This window comes from Trachinotus anak, unplaced genomic scaffold, assembly GCF_046630095.1.
Source record: "Trachinotus anak isolate AG129_WGS33_773 ecotype Australia unplaced genomic scaffold, CSIRO_AGI_Tana_v1 ptg000005l, whole genome shotgun sequence".
In the NCBI taxonomy this organism is placed as follows: Eukaryota; Metazoa; Chordata; class Actinopteri; order Carangiformes; family Carangidae; genus Trachinotus; species Trachinotus anak.
Window position 1 is genome coordinate 2,380,753 of NW_027273856.1, and position 24,350 is coordinate 2,405,102.

A 24,350-nucleotide genomic window follows, 5' to 3' on the forward strand; every position below is an offset into this window, starting at 1 on the left:
CATTCATTTGCACTCAAAGATGAACTGATCAGTATTAGGTGGTCAAAGGTTATTGTAACTTCATAAAACACGTTTGTGGCCATAGCTCAAGAATACTTATGATCAAATTGAACATAAATGCAGAGTATGATTGTATGATAATGATGAAATGATGACAATAATGATAGTATATTCAAAAGGTCAGTCACATTCTCATGAACACAATATATCAGGAACACCTAACACCTTCAAAGTTGGTATGAATGTCCACTTGGACCAACGGATGAACTCATTAAATCTTTGTGCTCAAAGGTCAAGGTCACTGTGACCTCACAAAAAATATTTTTGGCCATAATTTGGAATTGATTGGATTAGGACAGAATTTAACAAAAATGTCTAATAGGATAAAACATGACATGGAGCCTGAATACCTCACACTTGGTCAAGAAGGCCTGGTAGCACCTTTCTTTATCTGAGGACCCTGAAGTGCATCGGACATCCCAAACCGCTACCAATGCACAATAGAGAACATCCTTATGTATGGCTGTACAAGTCATGTACTCCAGTCGCACCACAACAGACAAGAAAGACCTGCAGTGACCTGAAATTTGACTTCAGTTTTTTGTTTCTCTTGAACTTACATACTGTTACTGAAGACATACAGCAGAACAAGAACAGCAAAGCTGAACAAAGGTAAGGTCAGGTAAAATAAATTTTATTTCTATATTCCTATATCACAAATTTTCCTCAGAGATATTTGAAGTCAGTTATATATTTTAGTTTGTGTATTCTGTTTGCAGTCAATTCTTGGTAAATTTTCATTGTCAGTCTGGAATCCAAAGGGACTGTTTGATGTGAGGAAATGTTTTAACTCAACAAATATTTAAAGACTGTCCAATTAAAACAAGTGTTTCACCTTGTTAACATGTTCATATGATATTTTTATATGATACTAGACATATGATGGGTGAAACACCATGACTGAGTGTTTCAACCTTGAACTGCAGTGAACCAATGACAGTCTCATAAAAACAGATTCAGACAGCTTACTTCCACGTCATAGAACCTAAGGAACCAATCCTGTCAACTTGTGGGGACGGGGGCTAAATACACCTTAAACCTTGTCAGTACAGAGAGCCAGAGTTAGCATTAGCACAACCGCAAACACTATGTCAGCCACTGCTAACAAACAAATAAAAGATGCTACCTATGCTAACCATTCTGATGTGTCTGCTAGTCTCTGATTCTGGTCTCAACAGACTCGTCATCTGAGTCTGCTCTAACACTGACAATCTTGATACGCACTGCTCCTTCAGCATGTATCCTTGTCAGTACAGAGAGCTAGAGTTAGCATTAGCACAGCCACTAACACTAAGTCAGCCACTGCCAGCTGCAAGCTAACAAACAACATAACCAATTACCTATGCTTACCGTTCTGATATGTCTTCTAGCCGCTGATTTCAGTGCACATTAAACTCCTCAAAAACTCTTGAGTCTGGGTCTGACTGAGGCTCAAACATGTGGCTGAGTCTCTTTGATGTGGGCGGGGCCAAGGCCTGATAGAGATTTTTTAAAATGAGAAAATCAGAGTAGATGAACTTATAGCACAATCCTTTGATTTATTTTTTTTACTTTTCATGTGGGAAAACCATCTCCAACAAAATATTTATCATAGCAGACTATTTTTACAGAGTTTAAAACATATCTGGAGGATGCTTAACTATTTATATTGTGATATACTGTACAAAGAGGAAGTCCAGAGGGGACTGGCAGACCAGTCAGGACAATGCCAGTCGTCCCTCAGCCATGCCACACCAGCAGTATGGGACAATGATGTTAACCCGGCCTACATTAAAGCACAATTTATAGCCAGCCCAATGTAATCAGACTGATCCACAACACACAACACAATGTGCAAATATGTGATGCACAAATTGACTGACTAATTTAGTTGCAAGGTGTACTGATTCAAGCAGTGATTCACTTATGATAACCAATATCAGGAAAAGGCTACAAGCTGGCAGGGTGTGCGGTGGGTGTTAAACAATGAATTTCTAAGTTAAATTAATTTAAAATCAACTCTTCTCAAGCCCATGGGAACACATACATCCCGAAATATCATGTATGTGATATACATAGAGTATCCTTACTCCTCAATGGTTTAAGCTAGAGACTTACTGTTTTTCCTGTTAAACTAGAGAATACTTTCCAACAAGCCTGTTAGTCTGTGCGAGTCATTTATGTCCATCGATAAACTAATGTATCAAGTTGGAAAAGATTTGGATAGCCTGACCTTTCGCCTGATGCATAACTGGTTTCAACATGTATATTGAAAATAGTGCATGGTGGACATAAATACAGTAGTATGTGAAATAAACCAAATACAAGGTTCATGCATACTTCAACACAAGGCTTTGTTTAATATGAGGCCCCAGGTCTATAATTTATAGAGGCTGGATCTGGATAAAATTAGGTGATTGTTGCAAATAGGCTTAGTCTAAACTGGTTCCTGGTTTTAAAAAACAACAGAGTTACTATTGTATTAGGTGTTCTTGAAACTTGAGTTTTATTAAATATGCATGTACCAACTAGCTAGCTAGCTAGCTAGCTTATCATCTGACAGTACACTGTTGTTTAAGTGGCAGTTAGCTGTTATAATTTAGCGTAATTAGCCTTTGTCCGCAAACTGTGGTTGTGATGCTAACTTTGCTAATGTTTGCAGGAAGCTGGTATGAAAGTGGTACTGAGATGTCAATGCTACACCTTATTCACTCCATCAAAATTGAACGGCTGAGGAAAACTGATGAAACATATTTGAAATGGCTGTGTATATGTTGTGTTAGAGAAATTTAGAGTTATGCACTTGCATTGTGCAGCTCTGATTTACAACAGGAGCTTTAACAGTCATTTAGACCTAGATTTAGATTTAAAGTGTCTCATTATGCCTGATAAGAGAAGAGAATGGGTGGGGGGTGCGAATGACTTGGTTTTTTCCAACTGTGAAGCAAATGGATCTAGCCTGCTGATCTTCCTTCTGAGGTTTATATTGAGCAACCAGAAAATAGGTTTTCAAAATAATCAAACAGATCTTGATTCAAACTGATCTGCAGAACAAACAACGTATTAAGTCCATATCTGGTTAATTGGACCTGTTTTTATTGAAGAAATGCACCACTAATAATCTCTGCTAACTTTGTGACAAACATATTACATTTCCTATTGTCTTCTTCACAATAAAAGCATCATGCACATTTGCCGATGCAATACTTTTAATGTGAAGGAGCGCAAACAGGAAATGTTGGGTTTTCATCCACAGAAACGTGGAACAGCTCAACCAGGAACAGGAGGGAAATGCGCTGCTACCTGCAGCTTCAGGTAGAGGCTTCCACTTTGAACTCAGTTAGTAATCTTTATTAGTTAAATAAATAAATAAATAATAATGTTCCAGTCATACAGTCAAACACCTGTTAAATCCATGTCACCACAGGCATGCTTGTTTATTTATAAATAATATGCATGATAATTAACATGAATTAAGCATTTAGAATTGAATAAAAACCCATATTTATAAAATATTTTACTTTCGTATGTCTTTTATTTTAGTAAAACAGTTTCCGCAGTGCAATAAACTGGCTGCACTGACCTGAGCAGGTGAGGAGGTGAGGGAGGAACCGTGGAGGAACACACCTCTCCTGACTTTGGCGGTCCCCAGCGCTACCGCGCCCCCCCCCCCCCCACCCTGTGACGTTAGGGGCCCCTCCCTCGGTCAGTGGCAGCAGGTGAGGGCGGAACACACCTCTCCTGACTTTGGCGGTCCCCAGCGCTACCTCGCCCCCCCCCCACCCTGTGACGTTAGGGGCCCCTCCCTCGGTCAGTGGCAGCAGGTGAGGGCGGAACACACCTCTCCTGACTTTGGCGGTCCCCAGCGCTACCTCGCCCCCCCACCCTGTGACGTTAGGGGCCCCTCCCTCGGTCAGTGGCAGCAGGTGAGGGAGGAACACACCTCTCCTGACTTTGGCGGTCCCCAGCGCTACCTCGCCCATCCCCCCCCTGTGACGGACCTTATCGAGCCGCTGCGGGTGTGAGGGGGAAACAAGACGGCGACGGACGGCGACGAGAGGAGTCATGGCCGCGGAAGGAAAACTTGATGGAAACTGAGTGAGTACATCAAACTAAAGCTTTAATGAGCGTTAATGTTCGGAGGCTTGAGTTTTATCGTGTTTTATCGTGTTTTATCGTGTTTGCAGCCTCCTTCTCCGCCGCTTTTTACTGATTTAATGCTGTTATTAGCATCGCACGGGTCGCGGATGCTAACGCTACCTAGCTTGTCACTGGCGGCTGTTGAACGATATTATTTTTAGCAAACTACGACTTTGAGCTGTCGTTTCACTGTGTTTTTTGCAACGGGCTGTCGTTTGTCTCGGTGTTTACTGTGTACCTGCCTCAGGTTCAGTCTGAAGGCAGGTAGCTAGTCTGATATTCAGGTGTGAGAGCATCTGAACCCGCTACGGTGCTCCTGACTGCGGCCTCCTCACATGTTCATGAACTTACAGCGAAGTTTAAGGTCTTGATTCAGCTACAGGCCCGGAGGCTTTACACAGCTAAATGAGTGAGAACATCTTAATAAAGAATGAGCTAATTAGTCTTCCCTTTGCCATTTGAAGGTCATGTAAGAGCTTCTTGAAAGTTTGAGTTTGTTAATTTTTTTTCTTTTCTCAGTTTAAGCATGGATTTGATTTCTTTTATCTCCATATGATGTAGAAATAATAAAGTTTTATTGGCTAACCTATAACTAAGTTAACTGTTAAGTAACTCCTAAAATTATAAATATTTTCATCAGATTTTTTTAATGTTGTATTTCCGGGTCCGATGTTACATCAAGTAGATGAACCTTTATGTTTAACCTCCTGCAGATGCAGTGAGCAGCTCACTGGGTTCAGGGCACGCCTGGATCACCTGAGGAAGCATCATAGTAAATCCTTATCCAGGCACATGGAATGCATAAAATCCCAAACACAGGTAATGTTGCTGGGGCCACTGTCGTTATTTGACAGCACAATTTTCAGTTATGATACAATATTCAAACTGCAATATTCTAATATGATTTTAGTGAAACACTGGAGATTATGTGAATAGCTGGAATATGGAATGCCCAAATCTTAGCTCTCTGGATAAAAGGAAATTGTAGATATTTTGATGGAAATAGATTTATGTTAAATTTTACCTTATGTACTGAATAAACTGTTTTATAGGATTATTTATTTCATTTGTCTGTTTAGGTAATTATTTAGATCATCAAATAAATCTGGAAAAGCATAGCCAAACCTTACTTGTGTTACTGTATTGCAAAACTACATAAACCATACATAGACTATGATTTGCTGCTTCTTATACATTAAGTTTTAATTTTTGATTAAGAAAAGATGTGTGAGGAGGCACAGGTTTGGTCTTTTAAAGGTGTCTAAAACACATTTTTCCTGCTGACCCTGAACACAGCAGTTGATCACTCTGCTTCTGTCCCAGTGCTTCTGCTGCTTTACTAAACTGGCAGCACGGTGATCTGAATCTACTGCTTGTAACACACTGACTATCCACGACTACCTCACAGAACCGCACATCACATAATCACAACTATCACTTTAAGATTTTAGCTAAGTCATCAATCCAACACACACAGAAAAACTACCAAACATTGGTCCCAACTGTACATTCACCACAGAGTTCTTTACACCACCTCATAGGCCCAGGCTGCTTTTAAAACAGTGGCAGTGTAGAAAATTGGTCCTGACGTCACAAATGTGCTTGTGTTTTTTACCACAGGAGTCAAGCCCAGATTGTGACAGCTGCGCAGGTACATGCATGCCTGCTAGCTCACTTTCCGATGTTGGTGATGACCCAGATGTACCACAGCTGAGAAGATTTGACACCATAATTGTAAGTTTGCACTCTGAAATCAGGACCCTTTACTCTTATAAGAGGAAACAAAGTTCACACTAATTTCAGATTAATCCTTCTGTAAATAAAATAGTCAGTAGAAGTAAGCTCTGTGGCTCTCTATTAAACTTGTAGCTCTTAACACAACTCTGACAGTGTTCAGTTACCCAGGTTTTAAAGGTGTCTCATAGGCAACTTAACATTTCCACATATAGTTAATGTTTCCTGCAGATAATTTAGCTATAAGCTTCTTGTATATGCCATTTTCAGATTACCAAAGCATACCTCGAACAGATCTCCAGGGTGTCTGATGGATCAGAAGCTTCTTTAAGCTGCACTGAAAGCTGTAGTTTTGAATATGTTCCATCAAAAGACTCAGTACATGAAAGCACTTCAGAGAAACCTGATGGTCTTATGAGCGAAGTTCCACTGGTGAAACACAAGACATCACAGAAGACTTGCAGGAGAGGGAGACGGTCCAGAACCTATCCAGATGAAGACAGCAAAAATAACTCCTGTCTGTGCTGTCCTATCTGTTAAAAGAAAGGTTTGGGAGCTGGCGAATGCTATGCACCAAGATGAAGTCACAAACATTATCAAACAGGAGAAAAGCATTTTGAGACTTGGAGAACATTTGTATGCTAAGCATGGACATGACAAGACCAAACATGAGTACATAAGACAGAAGATGCGAGAAATAGGACGATTAATTGAACTGTCACAGAAAGCTGGCAGACTGAAACAAATTGAGGATTTCTATGTACCTTCCAACTTCAACTTTGTGGTTGAAGCAGTTAAGGGTGTTGCTGGTTTTGATGAAGAAAAAAACCTCTACAAAACTCCATCCTTGGCTCTGAAGCTGGGCCATGCACTTAAGAAGATTGCAGATATTCTTGAAGGTGTAGCACAGATGGCCGAGTCTGATAATGAGGAATTTCTCAAGAACGTGAAGACAACCCGGAATCTTGATGAGAAAAAGTGGGATGTGTGTGTGTCATCACGTGCCCTACAGACTCTAAAAGAGGGGAAATGGAACACTCCTCAGCTCCTTCCTTTCACAGAAGATGTGAAAAAAATGCACATGCACCTTGACAAGTGCAGGGAGGAATACAAGGGCAAGCTGGAGAATCTTCCAAATAAGAAGAACTTGTCTAAGCTGGCCAACGTGACTCTCTGTGAGGTGATCTTGTTTAATCGCAGAAGAGAGGGTGAAGTTTCAAAGATGCCGCTCAGTGCATTTACCCTAAGAGACACTTCAGGAGTCCATTCAGATGTTGCACTAGGACTGTCTGAGTTAGAGCAAAAACATTTTCAGCGCATTGAAATAAGGGGGAAAAGAAACAGGAAAGTTCCCATCCTTCTTACACCAGACATGATGTCCTCAATGGAGACCTTGGTTGCACATCGGCGGACCTGTGGTGTGCCTGATGACAGTCCCTTTTTCTTCGCCAGACCTGAAGCAGAGACTCATTTGAGGGGATCAGATGCCATCAGACAGCTTGCAAGGCAATGTGGGGCCAAGCATCCTGAAACTCTCAACTCCTCAACCAAACTGAGAAAGCAGGTATCATCACTGTCCACAGTCCTCAACCTGAGAGATAATGAGATGGACACACTGGTAAATTTTCTTGGTCACAACATCCAGGTCCATAGACAGTACTACAGACTGCCTGAAGGAACATTGGAGTTAGCCAAAGTCAGCAAAGTGCTGCTTGCCCTCGAACAAGGACGGCTATCAGACTTCCAGGGAATGAGCCTGGACCAAATCCAAATTGATGCCAATGGTAAAGACAACTTACACTTAAGTAAGTTTGGTTTATTTAAGAGTAAATATCTGTTTACATCATATTAAGCTTTGTTATCCATGTCCAGAGGACGTCCCAGAAGCTATGGACAGGGACCTCTCAGAGACGGAAGGAGAGAGGGACTCATCTCTCTGCTCTCAGTCATCAGGTGGGGTACATGTCAGTTGTTTTTACCTTCCAACACCAATAGTGAGTGCACGTAAAGATCATCCATATGCCAGTTTCCTTGTTTTTACAAATATTGACAAATTAGACAGATAATAACTGACTTATTATTTTAACTTTCATTCAGATAGTGAGGTGTGTTGCTGTAGCTGTCACTTTCATGTATTAATGTACTCATTCATTATAACAGGACCTTCAGGGTCTAACAAAGGACAACAACCTGTTGAGTCTGACATTGATGACCCTAAACCAGGTATTTCACACAATATATATTCACTCTGAGCTCTTTGTTAGTAACCTGTCTTTACAAAAATAATGGAATTAAAACACAATTTGCAGAATTTTCCTGCTCAGTGAAGAGCAGGAAAATTTGCCCCCTCTTTATTTTCGTAAAGAGGAAGAGAAATGAGATGAGACCTTCAATAACAGTCATGTTTTGGGTCCAAACACAGATTTACAGCAGTCCCTAAATTTAGTTTGTCTTTAACATATCACATCAGTGATAGATTAGGATCCTACATCCACTCTGTTCTTACAGAAGAGCCACTCTCTTATACCTTGTACTGCATAACCTTTAATAGGCCTTGGGCCGTTGGTTACAATGCACTCATCATTTCTTATTCTAACAGAATCCTCAAGATCTAAGAAAAGACGGCAGCCTGATGAGTCTGACAGTGATGACCCTAAAACAGGTATTTCACACCTTTCATGCAATATTTAACCACCTATGGAATATGTTGGCCCACACATTAGTTTAATTTCATTTCATGAAATGGTTTCAGTTGTATAAATGTCAATTGTTTGCTTTAATTTTATGAACATCTATTTGCATGACTGTCATTCTCAATGACAATACACCACCAGTCTTCATACTGGAACAAAAACATATATAAATAATTGTCACAAAGCAGCTAATAAGTACTAATCTTTGAATCAGTTTAACTGTGGACACATTAGTACAGAAATTAATATGTTATATGAAAGTCACTGCTTCTTTCTGTGGATTATTGATTATTGGATATGATTGGATTCATCAAGGAGCACCAGTGTTGAAGAAACTAGGGTGGAGCCCTGCTTTACTCTGATCTGTTTTTAGTGGTAATATTTGTCTTACTATAGATGCCTTTCATTCAGACAGTGAGGGTGTCTTGTCAATTAGCTACCATTTTATATCTTTCATTATTTTAACAGGATCCTCAAGAGCTAAGATAAGACAGCATTCTGTTGAGACTGACATCAATGACCCCAAAACAGGTATATCTGATCACTGGAGACACATATCAAAGCAGATGTGAACTGACTTACTCAGAGCTGACCACTTGTGATCATATCAGTGAAGATGCATATTAATACCAGGTCTGAGCAGGGCCAGAGAGAGAGCGGTGGTGCTGGCAACTGGAGCAGAGAGTTAACTAGTTAGTTAGAAGTTAGCAGTTTAGTATATGCAGACAGCCAATCCAAGATGCAAGGACTGCTACAGAGACACTTTCAAAGCAACCTGAGATTTTGACAGCAGCATGAGTAAAAAGGCCATGGTGGCCATAGGGCGTACATTTTTGGGGGGGGGCATAATGCCCAGAGGGAGGGGGCCACTGTGAAATTTGTACTCTGCCTCTTACTGAGACTCTAAAAAAATCCTGATCTGACCTGCAGTTGCTATAGACGTCTCTTTTTTCTGCAGCCTACCATATATGGTTATTTTCAGCTCCGCCTTTTTTTAAGCAAACTCAAGTTGATGTGTTATTTCCATACATATAAATGCTTTCACTTGAAGATCATTGTTCTGCCAGGTTATGAATGGACTGCACAGCGCCTGAGGTTTTGATCCTTACAAATTTCATATGTGTAGCTACAGGGAAATAAATACATCTTGGTCGGGTAAAGTTAAGACTGATAAGTTTATTTGACCACTTAGCTGCACTCCACTTGCTCACTGACAAAAAGCCTCCACCATACCTAGTCACTGGTTTTAGTGAAACAAGGTTTATGAATAAAAACAAATGGTTCAGCAAGAACCTGCTGACCTCAACTGATCTGCTGGGCTCTCAGTATATAAACTCAGGTGGGACAAGGCCTCAATAGGACAGTAATCAGGAAAATCACTAAATGGGTAAATTACAAATCATATTAAATACATCCAATGCTAACCTTAGGAGTTCAGCTGAGAAAAAGCAGAACCTAATAATAACATAATCTCTGTTTATTTTTAAAATAAGTATCTCTGTCTCAAATTACACGTGAACAATAAAGGGTAAAGCTGATTACTGAAGAATGAATTAACTGGTAATCAAATTGTTAGTATCCAACTCTGATTTTCTTTTTTTCCCTGTCTTTCCATTCACAGACACCTCAAAGAAGAGAGGCTGGTCCACGCTAGAAGTCCGTGCTGTGGAAAAGACACTGAGCACTTTCATAGATTGTGGTAAAGTACCTGGAAAAGTGGACTGTGATGGCTGTATTGAGGCTTCACCAGAGGCTCTTAAAAACAGAACTTGGAAAGCAGTAAAGGTCTGTGTTAAAAATCGCATCACTGCCATACGTCGTGGAAGTGCAAAGAGAAACTACTGAAAAAGTTGCAATTGTTCTTACATGTGTTGATACACATTAGTCTTTGCACTTGTTCCAATTGTGCATGTTTTGTTGATACATGCATTGATCTTACAGGCCAAGTATACAGTTACGGTCTTTACAATAATATGCATTCTTACACATGTATTGAATACTTGTATTTCCGTACGGGTTACATTCAGTTGAGCTGGTCATATAACCAGCTGTCTAAGTGTACATAACGTCATGTATTCTGAGAGCAGGAGCTCTTATTGTATAATGACTGGATATGTCTCGGTCATCATGATAGTTACACATGGGTTACATGTGAGATGTTAATAAAACAGTTGACGAATAATAACAGTGAGATGCGATGCTGTTCTTTCTGGTTCTGTCAGTGTTGCAGACCTGCCAGCCTCTATGCATTTTGACATTTAAGTACACTGGTACGACTTGTCACTCTAAAGACTGCAAAAACTAGTGCTGCCCTGCGAGTTTGTCCAGTTCTACAGTATGAAGGCTATGCCAACATGTGTCTACATGAATGACAGACCTTTGACTTTTAGTTCTCCCAATTCATGGCTGACTTTTGTGTTGTACCCTACTGGCATGACTTTGTTGTTGTGTTGTGTTTAAGTAAAAGAGCATCAATGAATACAGAAAAGCAGCAGCAGCAAGAGAAAAGGTCCAAAATTCCATTTGGGCATCATGCTCAACTTCTTTTATGTTGAAATATGTGAGTCTGCAGGAGAAGCATCAAGACTAATGTTCTTAAAGAGGCCAAATATATTATCCATTATATTAACTGTATATATATCACTGTTCAATCCTATATTTGCTTAATAACTAGATTTTAGAATCAGAATCTGATGTTTTTCAGTGCACAATGTATCCCTGGTACTCTAGATTATTGTATTTATTCCTTATACAATGTAATATTAATATATATATTTCATTAACACCACTCAGCAGTGCTGTTTACCATATGCCAATAGACATAGCATCACAGACCCCAGGAGGGGGTGGTGAGTCAGGACTGGTCCCCATCTGGAGAAAAATTCAGGTTTAAAATTTATGTAAGAGTGTTTGATGTTTCAAGTCATTTTCATCTAAACAAAAAATTATAATGAATTTAGCAGTTAAAATCATGTCTCTAGACCATTCAGAAAGGGTGGATCCCACCAGTACCCTCTCAGTCATTGGTCCCTACGGGGAAATAAAAACGGGTATGCGTGTGTGTGTGTGTGTGTGTGTGTGTGTGTGTGTGTGTGTGTGTGTGTGTGCTGTTTAACTTCATTGTAATTTTGACCCCTAATCAATAAAAACAGTTAGCTAATGAAAAAAAGTCTGCATGCTTGAGGGCATGCGTGCTCCGTCCTGAATCTGAGAGTGCACTCACAGTGAGGCAGTGATTATCGACAGGGTGCATGCATCCAGTGGATTGCATGGCTTCACTGGCTAACCAGCTACAAACGCAGTAACCACTCACAGATGAACTACAAATATGATGCCACTCACATTTTCTAACTAACTACTTCTTACTTCCAGGTTAGCTGTTACCACTAACTGTGATTGCATGCTTTTTTCTTTGTGTCTGTTTTAGCCACAGCTTTGATTTCACTGTTATCTTACCCAACAAATAATGAATACACTGATTCCATTCACTATTTTCATATTGTCAGTAACAGTTCGGACTCATTTTGGAGTCATTTTTATTTGTGCTGCTCTTGCTCTAGGCTTTTCTGCATGCATGTGTGTATACAGTGTTGAGTTGTAGTGTAACCTGAAGTGGAAGTTGTCTTGGCCCAGTGATCTGACTGCTAGGTTTCAATTGACAGCTGAGGAAGTGTGACTGGAGCGTGACTCAAAACGGCAGGCATTATGGCCCCAGTGCCACTGACGACACTTTGGGGATTACTTGGCAAAGGTAACCTTTTCATTCTTTCATCATGCCCTCTCTCTGTCTCTCATACACTACATACACCCACATACACACACAGACACTGAAACTGATAATGCCATACAATGTATGATTTTCTTGATTGTCTACTTCTCAAATGTCAGTAATTCACATATTTACATATAAATGTAATTATCTGCTCCGTAGCTGCTGTTATTACTGTAGTGGAAGACTAGTAAAAGTTCACCTGATGGACTTTCCCTCCTTTCTGATTCCCCTTCTCTTTTCCTCTCTGTAATTGTTTCCCACCTTTCTCAGTAATTTTGGGAGTTTTCACACAGTTTTCAGCTAACTGTGTGTGTGAATTGCAGTTTTTTTTAAATGCACCGTAAAGTAAACTAAACCCTTGCTTTTCGGAAAGTAGAAACATAATATTTCTCGTCTTGTCTGGTGAAAGCAGCAAATGTTAGAACTTTTACTTGAGTCAAATTTCTCAGCATTGTATTTCACTGCTCTGTTATTCTTCACCGCAAGATGACAAAGCTTTTGAAACACAGCTTTCCTGATGGATTCACACACAACAAAAACACAGTATTGGGATTTCATAATGCAAACCTCAATGAAGGTAATTAGAACAAATGAGGTCAAGTCATGTAGACTAAAAGCCATTTCAGGTCAGAATCTGTCCACGTTAGAACAAGCTCAGCTTTGTTTGATTTTGTGCTGATGTCATGCTTTATCGTCCTTTACTTAAAGTTACAGAAAGCCCCCCCTTCACCCCTCCCCCCTGCCTCCATACTGTATCTCCCCCTCTCTGGGGGAAAAACCTGAACCATTTCACCATGGAGCAAGCTGAGCTAAGCCTTTTCCTGTTACGTCTCCCTTTTCCCCTTTTCCCTGGAAGTGTAGAGAGTGTGTGTGTGTGTGTGTGTGTGTGTGTCTGTGTGTGTACGTGTGTATGTGTGTACAGCTCATTTTGCACCCGCTGAAGTTACAGACTCTTTTTTTTTTTTTTTAACAAACACACATGCACACAGCAGAGCCCCCTTCAACAGGCCTCCTAATAGGCCAGTGGAGGTAGCAGAGAAAAATGTCCCCTGCAGCAGCTCGAAGTCTCTTATTCCACTCACACAGCAGCTAACTCCTCCACTTTTCTCCATGTGAGTGTACAGTAATGAGCACAGATAAAATTGACCCCAACTGATTTGGTTTATTTTGTTACATGGATGGGATGGTAATTCTATTATATTTTTTCCTCTTTGATGGATTATACACACAAAAACCCGCTCAACATACAGATGAAATCAGTTGGATTTCTCTTTTATCTTGCTTGCCCTTTAAACGGAGCGCTCCACTATGCCTCTTCAGTACTAGCCCCAAATTAAAACGCTGCCAGACTCGCATGTTGCCATTGTGCAGGAAATGGGTCAGCAATCCATTAAGATGCCATTAGATAATCTAATTTAGGGAGCTAATCCTTAAACGAAGCACGCTGTATGCCCCGGCTGTGCTTGCAGGGAGTAGAATTAGTGAGGTTTGGGAGCTGGACAGGGTAAGAGGAGCCCATCTTGAAGGTTACCTAAGGAAATACAGCGATGGAGGTCAGGTTTTTTTGTCGTGTCCGGAGCTGCTTCAAGTGCAAAAACATGAAGCAAAAACTTAATGGAGAGAAAACAGAGGGATTTTGAAGTGTTGGTAGCTTCTTGGCAGCTCCAGATTGCAGCAAAGGGGAACTGTTTGATAAATATGAACAACAGTACCCACAATTCCAGCAATATGGCATCAAAAAAACCAAAATATTTATCTACCTTTCGTTGAATGGGGCCCTCACTTAGATAGAGTCTGTGTTTTAAGTCCTGCCATACTAATCTGCAAGTCTTATTCAGCAGTGATGGGATGGTTTCAGCCCCCCCCCCACTTTGTGATTTAGCCTGATCAGAGAAGTATTCTTTACATAAAACTCCAGCCGAGCGCAGCTTTAGGTTATAGGATGCAGATACGTCCCGACATCCATCGATTTTAACAAGATTAAAACCGATCTGCTGGTTTAGTGCACACAAAGGCCCTCGAGTCCGCTTTTGTAGCTGTGTGGTCCCCCTAATGTAAGCCATTACCTGAGAGGAGTTTCATAAGGAAAGACAAACACGGAGCGATGGAAGGAGGGAGGGAGGGAGGAAGGAAGAATGAAAGAAAGAAGGAAAGAAAGCGAACGGGAAAAAGAGAACGCTGCAGCCCTTGGCCGCTCTGTGCGCTCTTTGTTCAGCAAGGTAGGAAAAACTTAATCCCCCGTTTCCTGTCCGATGATTTTTGGCAGGGCGAAAGAGAGAAGGAGGGAGGGAAGAGAGCAGGAGAGAGAGGATAGCATGAGGATGGATTGGACAGGAAAAAAGAGGCTTAGCCTTGAGGTTGTTTTTAACTCTTTGCACACTGAAATGTGAAACTTGAATGATGTTTGTTTTTATTTTGAGCACATCTTCTCCTCTCCGTCTTTCTTTCATTCACTCTTTCTCAAAGAGTCTGGCTCTTTTAGGCCATGAGGTGAATTGAATTTGCACTTCCATTGTTTTAAGTAAAAGAGCGCTGACTGGTGATTTGTATAAAATTCAGACTGCTTGTTGAGTTGCTTTCACGGACGCAGACATTGTTGTCTAATCGGGAAGCTTCACAAAGAATCGAGTCTGTGTTCCACCTCTGTTTCTCTCCTTCTTGTCATTCATCTGCTCCCCCAGCATTTCTCATCCACTTTCCTCTTCATTTTGTCCTCACCTTCCTTCCATCCTTCTCTCCTCCTCCCCTTCCTCTGTCCAGCTTTTAGCTGCTGCGACTCCGCACTTCAGCACGGCGCAAAAAGTTTGTTATCACTGAAATCGGATAGCAAATGTGCGACACAGGTATTCTCAGACTTAGCAGGGGTGATGTGAGAGGTGGGAGGGTGTTTAGATGAGTGCACGCTGGGGGCCTGTGGGGGAGAAAAGGAGGAGGGGGGTGGCGGGCTAATTATCTGACATCTACGTAGCGCAGCTCCCCTCGGGAACAACATGCTGTTTGTTCCCGCTCGCGTTTTCAGTTAGCACCGTTGCTCCCCGGGAACAATCACTGTGTTGTTTTGCCATTAGCGTGAGATGAATAGGGATGGGACAGCTTTGTGTAGGGACCCCCACACCCACCACCACCACCACCCCCCCGCACCCTCCTCCACCACCAATCACACTCACCCCCTCGTGCTTTTCTATACTGCCGTCAATGCAGAGAGGAGGGCCTGCGTCACGGCCCGCTCACATGATGTCCTTCACTGGGAATCAAGTGGAATCATCTCAGCTTAGATTAATGAGCTAGTGCTGCTATTTTTCTTTTTGTTTACCCTTCTTTGTCTGAACAAACAAAAATAAGACCTTGAACCTTGATGACTGTCAGCAGATCAGTGATGCTGGTCATTAGTGTTCAGTGTTCAGGATAATTGAAAGAAAGAATCTAATTTTTATTTCATGCTGCACAAACAAGTTAATGGCATGTGACTAATCTCCCCGTCTCTCTGTGTCTTTTTTGTCTCCCCGCAGTCCTGGTACCTGGGCGAGCTTAGTTCCATTCCAAGTGTCGAACGGGACTCCGATTCTGCCAACAAATGTCCACCAGAACTACAGCATAAACATCATTGGTGAGCCCCTGGTCCCCGCTGAGACAGGGAACTGAGCACGCAGAGGCCCGGATGACCCCCAAGGGTGAATGGGTGGGTGGGGGTGTTGGCGGTGCAGAGCTAGCACTACAGGTGTCCGCAGCCATGGATGAAACCAGCAAAGCAGCACGAGCTGCGCAATCGTTCCCCCACTTCACCCCCTCCACCCAGCCCTTTTCCCCCCTACTCCGATCTCGCCCCATCCACATCCCTCCCCACTCCCGTCCCTCCCCGTGACGGATCCTGGCTGTGAAGTGAAGACGAGGGTTGGTTCAAAAAGGAAAGGAAAAAAAAGAAACAGCCCAGCCCACACATCCACCACCCACCAGTCAGTTGTTGTGTTTGCAGAACTTTTCGATCCATTCAAATACTGTGATGTATAGATGCCTTAATGTTTCATTGCATGACACTCTAGTCTCTTAGCGGCAATTCCTACTACTTTTCCATGTTGGGGGAAGATGTAAAATCTCGGACTACAAACACACACACACACGCAGACAAACAGACACACACTACACACACTACACACACACACAAGTGAAGAGGCCTGCGCATCAACAACGTCTGCCTGGTGGATGGCTCTGAGACTCTAAGCTCTCCAACTCAGACCTCTTGAAAAGAGGATTTCCCATGTCAAACGATTCACTGTGTACACCATAGGAACAAAAAAATTGTGAATTCAGAGTGTGTCTTCTTCCGTTTGATTTCAGTTTACTGTGATATGACTCTTTGTTCAGAAAATGTGTTGACTTTGTTTATTCTTTACTGCTACTTACTTCAAGAATTAATGTAAACACTGAGCTGAGAACTCTTAATGCGGTTTCAAAAAACACTAAAAGTTCGGCTTGAGATTGGACCCCTCATTAAAGAATTTGCAACTCCTTTACAAAAGGATTTCAACAAAGACGGAGAAAAAGAAAATCTCGATAGAGGCAAGTGCAATTGAATTGTTGAAGGGAAGCTATCAGTCTGTCAGCCCTAAGACTCTAAAGGAAGGGGGATAAATATTAAATGGTTTTATGGGTAAAATGTTTAAGAAAGCATTTGAATTTGATTTCAGTCGCATATCCGTCTCCTCACATGAGAAAAACATCAAGCGCGAAAGGCATTTGAAGGCAAGCACTAAGCTACCTGTGCAGCGCTGAGCAAAACCAGCACTTCTTTTGAGCCCTTCCCATCATTATGGGAGTGTTATTTTTTTTTATTTATTTTGGGGGAAAAAAAAAAAATAAGCGAACATAAGTAAAGAAATGAAACACACGTAGTGTGTAAAAATGGCATTTTGTTTTTTAAAATGTTCACGATAAGATCAAGAGCATATGTATTTGGCCATCAGCTTCTAAAGCTTATGTTTACAGAAAAAAAAAATATGGAATGCAAAGTGTTAATTCATGGAAATGTACAATTCATGGAAATGTACAGCAGGCTTATGTGTAAAGCTACAGTTTGTGCAAGGTTAACTCTGCAGTGGAAGAGGTTGAAAACTGAAATTATGAATCCAGGTGGTGGCAGATCCCTGAAATCTAGAATTGTGCATGGCATGTTCACAGCCATTGCCTCTCCAGTCCAGACGTATTTATACAAGGAAAATCTCTCCAATACTCTTAATTTGCACGATGACATATAGTCCACATTACGTGCCTTGCCTTTGAATATAGAGACATCACTACACTTGTTTTTGCTGCATTTATCATTATAGAAAAAAATTAACATTTTTATGATAAGAATTGTTTTGTACTCTGAATGAAATTGTTGATTTTTAACTTCATGTACTACTCTATCTCACAGTTACATTGCATATCAAGGCTGTGTATAGTTGCCGTTTTAAAGTTTGTAATCAACCAGCATTTTTTTTTTTCTCAGTATTTTGGTGGTTTTTCAAATAACCTGTCATCTTTTGTTTTCCTTATTTTTCAGTGCTCATTTTGTTCATCTTCCAGTTACTATTGTGGAGGGTGAAATTCAGAATTATGAAAATTATGCAATACCAAGTTTTGCCTATGTAGGTAGTGCTTATAGATGCGTCAATTATTAGAGGCTAGTTTGGAGATAGACAATATTGTAATGCATTTATTTTGTTGATATCGTTGTTTGTCGTTGTTGTTGTTGATGATGTTGTTGTTGTTGTGGGTGTTTTCCTTTTTTATTGACCAAAGTGGGGACTGCTTTCTATGCAGTGTATGACAAGGTCTTTTTTTTTTTTCTTTCTTTAGCTTATAGGCCTACCGAATGACGGTAAGACATGTTCCAGTGTATTTTAAATTTGGGAGTTTTAGGGGGAGGGGCGGTATTTTTCTAGAAGTACTTATGAAAAAAATGCACCCTTGGTCTTTCTACGGCTGCAAAGTCACTGATTGGTCTACTGTGACTCTTACTTTCAACTTTCCACTTGGGGTGCTAGCATGTGAACCTTGAAGGAGCTCATTTTTCACAGGAGAGACGGCTTGACTTGAGTATGACAATCATTTTAAGAAATCATTTTTGCGTAGAATCCCAACCCTGTCGTAGATCCCCTGAAGCCGCATCTCGAGTGCAGATACCGATGTGCGCTTTTGTCGAATGCTACGCCGTACTATTCTAGACGTCACCGAATGCAATTCCCAAGTAGATGCCTTAAACACATCAGTGAAGTGGCCTGTGACCTGCGCAACAATCACACACCGACTAATGCTCCTGAGACCTGTCCAAATCAGTTCCAGACAGGCTCAAGCAAGCCTTTAGAAAGTATTTTATAAGTAGTAGATTTGTATAAATGTATATATGATATGCACATATGTCGATTCCTGAGATACTTCCCCAGCAGAGAGCCCCATAGAGTATACTGATGTTAATATTAGACCACAGAAGCATGGTGTTTTCTTACTTCATGTCCAACGGTCCAGTAGAGGCTTAAATAGAATCCACTAGAAGAAAAAAATATAGCACTTAAATAGCACATAGGCAATCGTCTTTTTCCCCAACACAGTGTTTTGATCCTAGTCACAAATCTCTCAGGCGTATTACAGGGCATTATTTATATCAATCATTATCTTATCATTTTTAATATAAAAACATAAAAGACTTTTCTCACAGAGAGAGCAGCGCCTCTGATGCTGCTATGACACCTTTTGCACTCTTTCCCCACAATCGTGAAAGAAAGAAACGTTTCCCCTCAGAGAGACGGTATTAACGGGAGCTCTCTCCGGCGCAAGCAGAGGGCTAAGAAGCAGAAAACATTTTTGAAAAATAATCCTCAAGTCAAGCTCAATCTCTCCGTCTTCACCCAGATTTCTTATGCAGGAAAAAAAACGAAAAAGTCACCCCGTTCTATGTGCACTGTTCTGTCTTTTTTTTTTGATTTGTTTTATTCTTTTTTTTTTTTCTCTCTTAAAAGAAAAACTACAAGTGCTTTGCAGCCTTTGGCCATTGGAAACCCCACTGAAGTGCATTGTCCCCAAGTGTGTTTGTGAGTGGGTGTGTGTGTGTATGTGTGTGTGTGTGTGCGTGTGTGTATGAGATAAAAAATGTGTCAGGGTCACTGTGCTGTTGGTGTTTATTTGAATAGGAGACTGTACATAAAGGTAAATATCCTGATTGTGTCGATAGCAGTAGTCTGTGGGGTTGAACTCTGCTTTGGCAGCTTGAGTGTTCGTGTGCATGCGCGCGTGTGTGTGTGTGAATTTGTGATCGAGTGCCTCTGACACTACACAGTGAGAGAAGATGAGGGTCTTTCTATCGATAAAAAAAAAAAAGCCTGCCGTAGGACAGGAGTTTGTACACTGTAAACTTTGTCGAGAGTTCTTCTCTGAAGCCCTTGTTTGTAAATCTTCAATTCTGGGGAAAATGAGTCAATTCCATTCTAGGAAAAACAAATTTAATTTGGGTTTTGTTTGTTTGTTTCGGAAGCTGGATTTGAGTTAGAACTCTCCAGGTTTCCCCGAATAGTAGAATCTAAAGCGTTTTCATCAGTTGTTGTGATCCTATATGTAAAGTCAAAAAAGGGGGGAAATGTTCTATACAGATCCATAAATATAAAAACAACAACAATGAAGGCTTTTTTATTATTATTATTATTTCTGAACTTGGTTAGTGCGTAGATATTTACATTTGGGAAACACTTCATGAATATTTGAATTGTTGTTCTTTCATTAGTGTGGCCATAGCGAGTGTGATGTGATTTTTTTTTTTTTTTTTTTTGTTTAATTTCGGAAAATGGGTGTGAATTCTTGTCCAACAAGATCGTGGTGTGAGTGTGTTTCTTGTAGCAGCTGGGAGGTGATGTCACTTAACCAGTAGAAAAAGGCCCCAGATTGCACCTGACCTTAAAGAGAGAAGCAGGGTAAAATCTGCAGTGACAAAACGTCCTCAAAGGATCTATCAGATCATTTCAGTTTTTCTTCTCTATTCTTTTTTTTTTTTGTTGTTTCTTTTCAGAGGAAATGTTGCAAGACGATTGGTGCTACATCTCGCCATATTTCTGATTCGACTGGCCAGTGTTGAGCCGTCTACTTTGTTCTTCTTGGACTTAATCTCTTAAATGATCAGTAAAAGCATCAAGGCATCACTCATTTTGCACTTTCCATATGCCTGATGTAATAGAGGAAACCCTCAGTTCACACTACAAAACAAACAAACATGACTTTGCAGGTGCTTCAGAATAGGGTACTGTACCTTCCAGCTGATAATAGGTAGTGTATTTGAGCATGGTTACTTGTTTCTATTGCTACGCAGGGTGTGAATGTTGCCTGACGAAAAGCTCTTGAAACTTTATGAAATTTGAATCAGTATTCCACCCATCAGCAGCTTCAAGAGCCTTTATTTAAAGGCACACTCACTACAACCTTATTTTAGAAAGTATTATGTCATTGATCGCTGCGATCATTGAGAAGCAGGACAACTTTATGCAAGGAGGACCTGTGGCACTCATGCAATATGTGTGATCTTCCTCTTTAACTGAATGTCGCACATTCTGTAGGGACTGAGAGGACGCTTACATGCAGACTTTAAGGAAACATTAAAACCTTCATCTTCATCCTACATGAGCAATACACACCTTCCATACTTTTGGCTAGCTGCTAGTCACTTGGCATCAGGTTGTTATAAAACATGAAAACCAGCATTTTTACAGGATGTAACATTCACCAAAAGAAGACAAAAAGATAGCAATGCAGTGCCTGTTCAAGCTGTCCAAGTGTCTGTTGTATATAATTGTAAAATGTGATAGACTTACTTTCATATGTGATGAGGAAAAAAAAAAAAAAACAGCATCACACAGAACAGAATGTGGCAAACTCATCTGGAAATATGCTCTTTATTACTTCTTTGATGTTTTTGGAGCTTTTTTGTGATTTGTTCATTTTCTAATTATGTCAGCACACAATGCCCACATCAAGCTTGTTCAGAATCTGAGAGGAAAGGTTCGAGGTTCATCTTTCTTTTATTTTTCTTTTTTTCCTGGGAGGGGGTGTGGGGCGGTGGGGCGGGGGGTGGGTTAGTGCTACATCGAGCGCAGTGAAAGGATGAAATTATGTCTTTTCTAAAAAAAAAAAAAAATTAGTCACCAGTTTTCTCTGCAGGGCTGATTTTTTTTTTTTTTTTTTTTTTTTTTTGGGTCTTGTGGCACTTTTACTTCCCTCTGCGCACACATTTCTACTTTATGAATCATGTTGGAATTACTATGTAACGAACAACAACAACAACACCAACAAAACAATATGTAAACAGTCTCCAGTAGTGATCGTAGTTACACTGCAAGTGTGTGCAAAGGTGTATGTATGTATCTGAATGTACGTTTTAGAGGACTTTTGGAAACCTTTTGTTTTTTATCTTTTCATTTACAGTTTAGGAGTCACAGGTGTCCATTGTGAACTGTATAGCGAAGGCCTTGATATCCCTTCTTTTATTGATTTTAGAAACGCCAAGCATTAGGCGATGCCTTCAAGCTGGTTACATTTGGTGCAGGGGCTAAAATTGCCACAAGATTAAAATCAGTGTAAATAAAGGCTCAACTTTTTGTGATTGTTACTGTTATATCCAGCCTATACTGCTAGCAGCTGTTTTTACTGCAGTCAATTACTGGAAGTGGATATATTTCCTATGCAAAACTGTTTAAACAATAAAATGAGCTATGCTACAAAAAGGACTTTTATGTTTTGGCTCTTTCTTGTGTTGATTTCTTTTATATATATCTGACTTGAGATGATTACAATTTGAAACCTAAATATAAAAGTTCCTGTTTGAGTTCTGTTTGTTAACTGATGCACAGCTAAACTGCCACATCTGACTGGTGTCTCTGTTGACGCTGGCTGAGTGGAAATTGCAGGGTAACACTATGGACTACGAAAATTATTATTGGTGCCGGGGAAAAGGAAGTGTTTTGTATTTCTTTCTTTTCATCAAAAGGTGAAGTGTTTGAATCTCCTGGGAGAGAAGGGGAGAGCTCCTTCAGCTTTTCCTTCACAAATTTATTATAGGAAAATTCAAAAACATCAAATAATGTCATCACAAAGATGGCTTTCAATTTGACATGTAACAGTGGAAAAAAACATCTTCAGCACAGGCAGCCATGCAAATCAAGCATCTGGTAATTGATTTGACAGACAGACGGTCATCTGATCAAGCTATAGCATCATCTGATATAATTCATTTATATTTTTATCAAGTGGAATGCATGGGTTGGGGGAAACATTGCAGTGCTCAGTTGTGACAGAACTGCCGCCTGTGTTTGTGTAACTCAGCAGCTCTTTATTCAGAAGTCTCACCTGACTCAGGAGAGTCTCTGAAACCAGGCTGAGGGAGGAAAACAAATTTAGTACGTGCTGCAGGGGTGGAATAAGGACAGCGTCAGATCAGAGGAAAGACGACTATTTGACTTTAAGTATTATACTAATTGGATTTCGTTGATTCTCAGAAGTGTGTCTGTGACAGTTTTCCCTGAAAGCAAACATTAGTTTTCATATCCTGAAGTGATCCCACGACCCCACATACCCGTGCTCCGTTGTGGTATTACTCCAGCTAATCTACTGTAATACCCCAATCCCTGAGGAATGGGAGACAGACAACAGTGTTTGGACCGGAGCAGAATCAGTCTGCTGGGACCTCGAAGGGTCGTACAAGGTAACATCCATCTGGGTCACTGTGTCAAGTACATGAAGCTCTGATCTAGTAAGCCTTTCTAATGGGATTGAGGACATTGAAGGGAGCAAAAGTCAGGCTAAAGCGCCAATTAAGTCTCATTATGGATCTGTGTGACGGGCTGAGGGCTCAGCAGGACACTTGATGACAACAACAGGCACCGTCAGTGGCGCCCATAAGACCAGGTGCCCTGTCCACAGCAGGGGTGCCCTCCTAATGGCCGGTTGAGGCACTGCATGCTGCACACACAGAAAACCCCACCTGGCCTCAGGCACAATCCCAAGTTCATTTGGCTATCATTAAAGAGGACCAACAATGTGGCACGCTGATATAAAATTACCCGATTTATAATGGTAATCATTATGCCATTTATCAAAATTGGCCAGTTGAGTCAACATCTGGCTTCAATAGGGGGCTCCAGTCGGTGAGGGTCTTGGCAGCGTCTTGTACCCTACATATTTTCCACTCTCTTTTATCAAGGCCTGCTGTCAGTGATTTGACGAAGCTAAATAGATGATGATTTGGCCCTATTATGTTTCGCAGGGCTCAAGCAAAGGGGATTTGTTGATTGCCTTTGTGTTTGTCCATTTTTTTTTTTCCTTCTTCCTCTTCTACCCGTATGGATCCAGGAGAGGTAACGGCGCCTTGTGGTTCTCTGACGTGCGTCTGACTGTGTACCGAAGAGAGGATGGAGAAGGGGGGGAAAGCACAGTGAGTACTCTCACACAAACCTGTGAGTGCAGAGGCCGGACTGGCTGTTGGACACGAGCCAACGCCAGCACAAAGAGCTCTGTCACATCCCCAAGTTTTATGGGAGGAACGTAATATTCATCTTGTATACTGTTGGAATCAGGTAATGAATTAATCTCATCCTTTCGTCTTTTGGCATCAAAGTCTGAGCATAATGCACTTTATCTCGCAGGAAGTGATTAAGGCAGAATTTTTCATTGGTTTATGACTAAGGGAAAGATTTATATTGTCCGTGTTTGGTGCAGACAAGGTAGAGCTCATGATTTTCAGTACAAAAAAAGGAAACAAAACATGAACCGTTCTGAATTAGATGCAACCTGTCATATTTCTCTCTTTGAAAATAAACCTACAAATGAAGATGTCTCAGTGGCCAGGACTTCTTTTAAAGACATTCTGGGTAATGCACTCATTTGCTTTCTTGCTGAGAGTTTGCCAGGAAGTTACAAAGCACTCTCATATCTGTCTGTTAAAAATAAAACTACAG

General features: G+C 40.9%; 2 protein-coding genes across 13 annotated transcripts in view; both read left to right on the forward strand.

The window, feature by feature from the left end:
• The window catches only part of LOC139621319 (nuclear factor 1 B-type-like), a 74,758-nt gene extending 58,457 nt beyond the window's left edge, over window positions 1-16,301 (forward strand). For 7 of the 11 annotated variants that reach the window (XM_071477686.1, XM_071477690.1, XM_071477687.1 and 4 more), the window contains 2 exons: window positions 12,269-12,357; window positions 15,888-16,301. In XM_071477686.1, the coding sequence (XP_071333787.1) occupies window positions 12,269-12,357; window positions 15,888-16,020 (222 nt within the window). In that variant the 3' untranslated portion in view covers window positions 16,021-16,301. The remainder of the gene's footprint in view (window positions 1-12,268; window positions 12,358-15,887) is intronic. The other 4 variants (XM_071477694.1, XM_071477692.1, XM_071477695.1 and 1 more) reach the window with 1 other exon arrangement.
• On the forward strand, window positions 3,942-10,791 carry LOC139621318 (uncharacterized). Of its 2 annotated transcripts, XM_071477682.1 has the most exons (10): window positions 3,942-4,137; window positions 4,893-4,998; window positions 5,800-5,913; window positions 6,184-7,477; window positions 7,559-7,697; window positions 7,786-7,866; window positions 8,074-8,136; window positions 8,513-8,575; window positions 9,075-9,137; window positions 10,228-10,791. In XM_071477682.1, exons 4-10 carry the CDS (start codon window positions 6,407-6,409, stop codon window positions 10,449-10,451), a joined length of 1,704 nt encoding a protein of 567 aa, XP_071333783.1. In that variant the 5' UTR covers window positions 3,942-4,137; window positions 4,893-4,998; window positions 5,800-5,913; window positions 6,184-6,406; the 3' UTR covers window positions 10,452-10,791. The 2 variants fall into 2 exon arrangements, with proteins under 2 accessions (XP_071333783.1, XP_071333784.1); XM_071477683.1 differs by lacking the exons at window positions 3,942-4,137; window positions 4,893-4,998; window positions 5,800-5,913 and having other exon boundaries at window positions 5,985-7,477.
• Window positions 16,302-24,350: the final 8,049 nt, after the last annotated feature.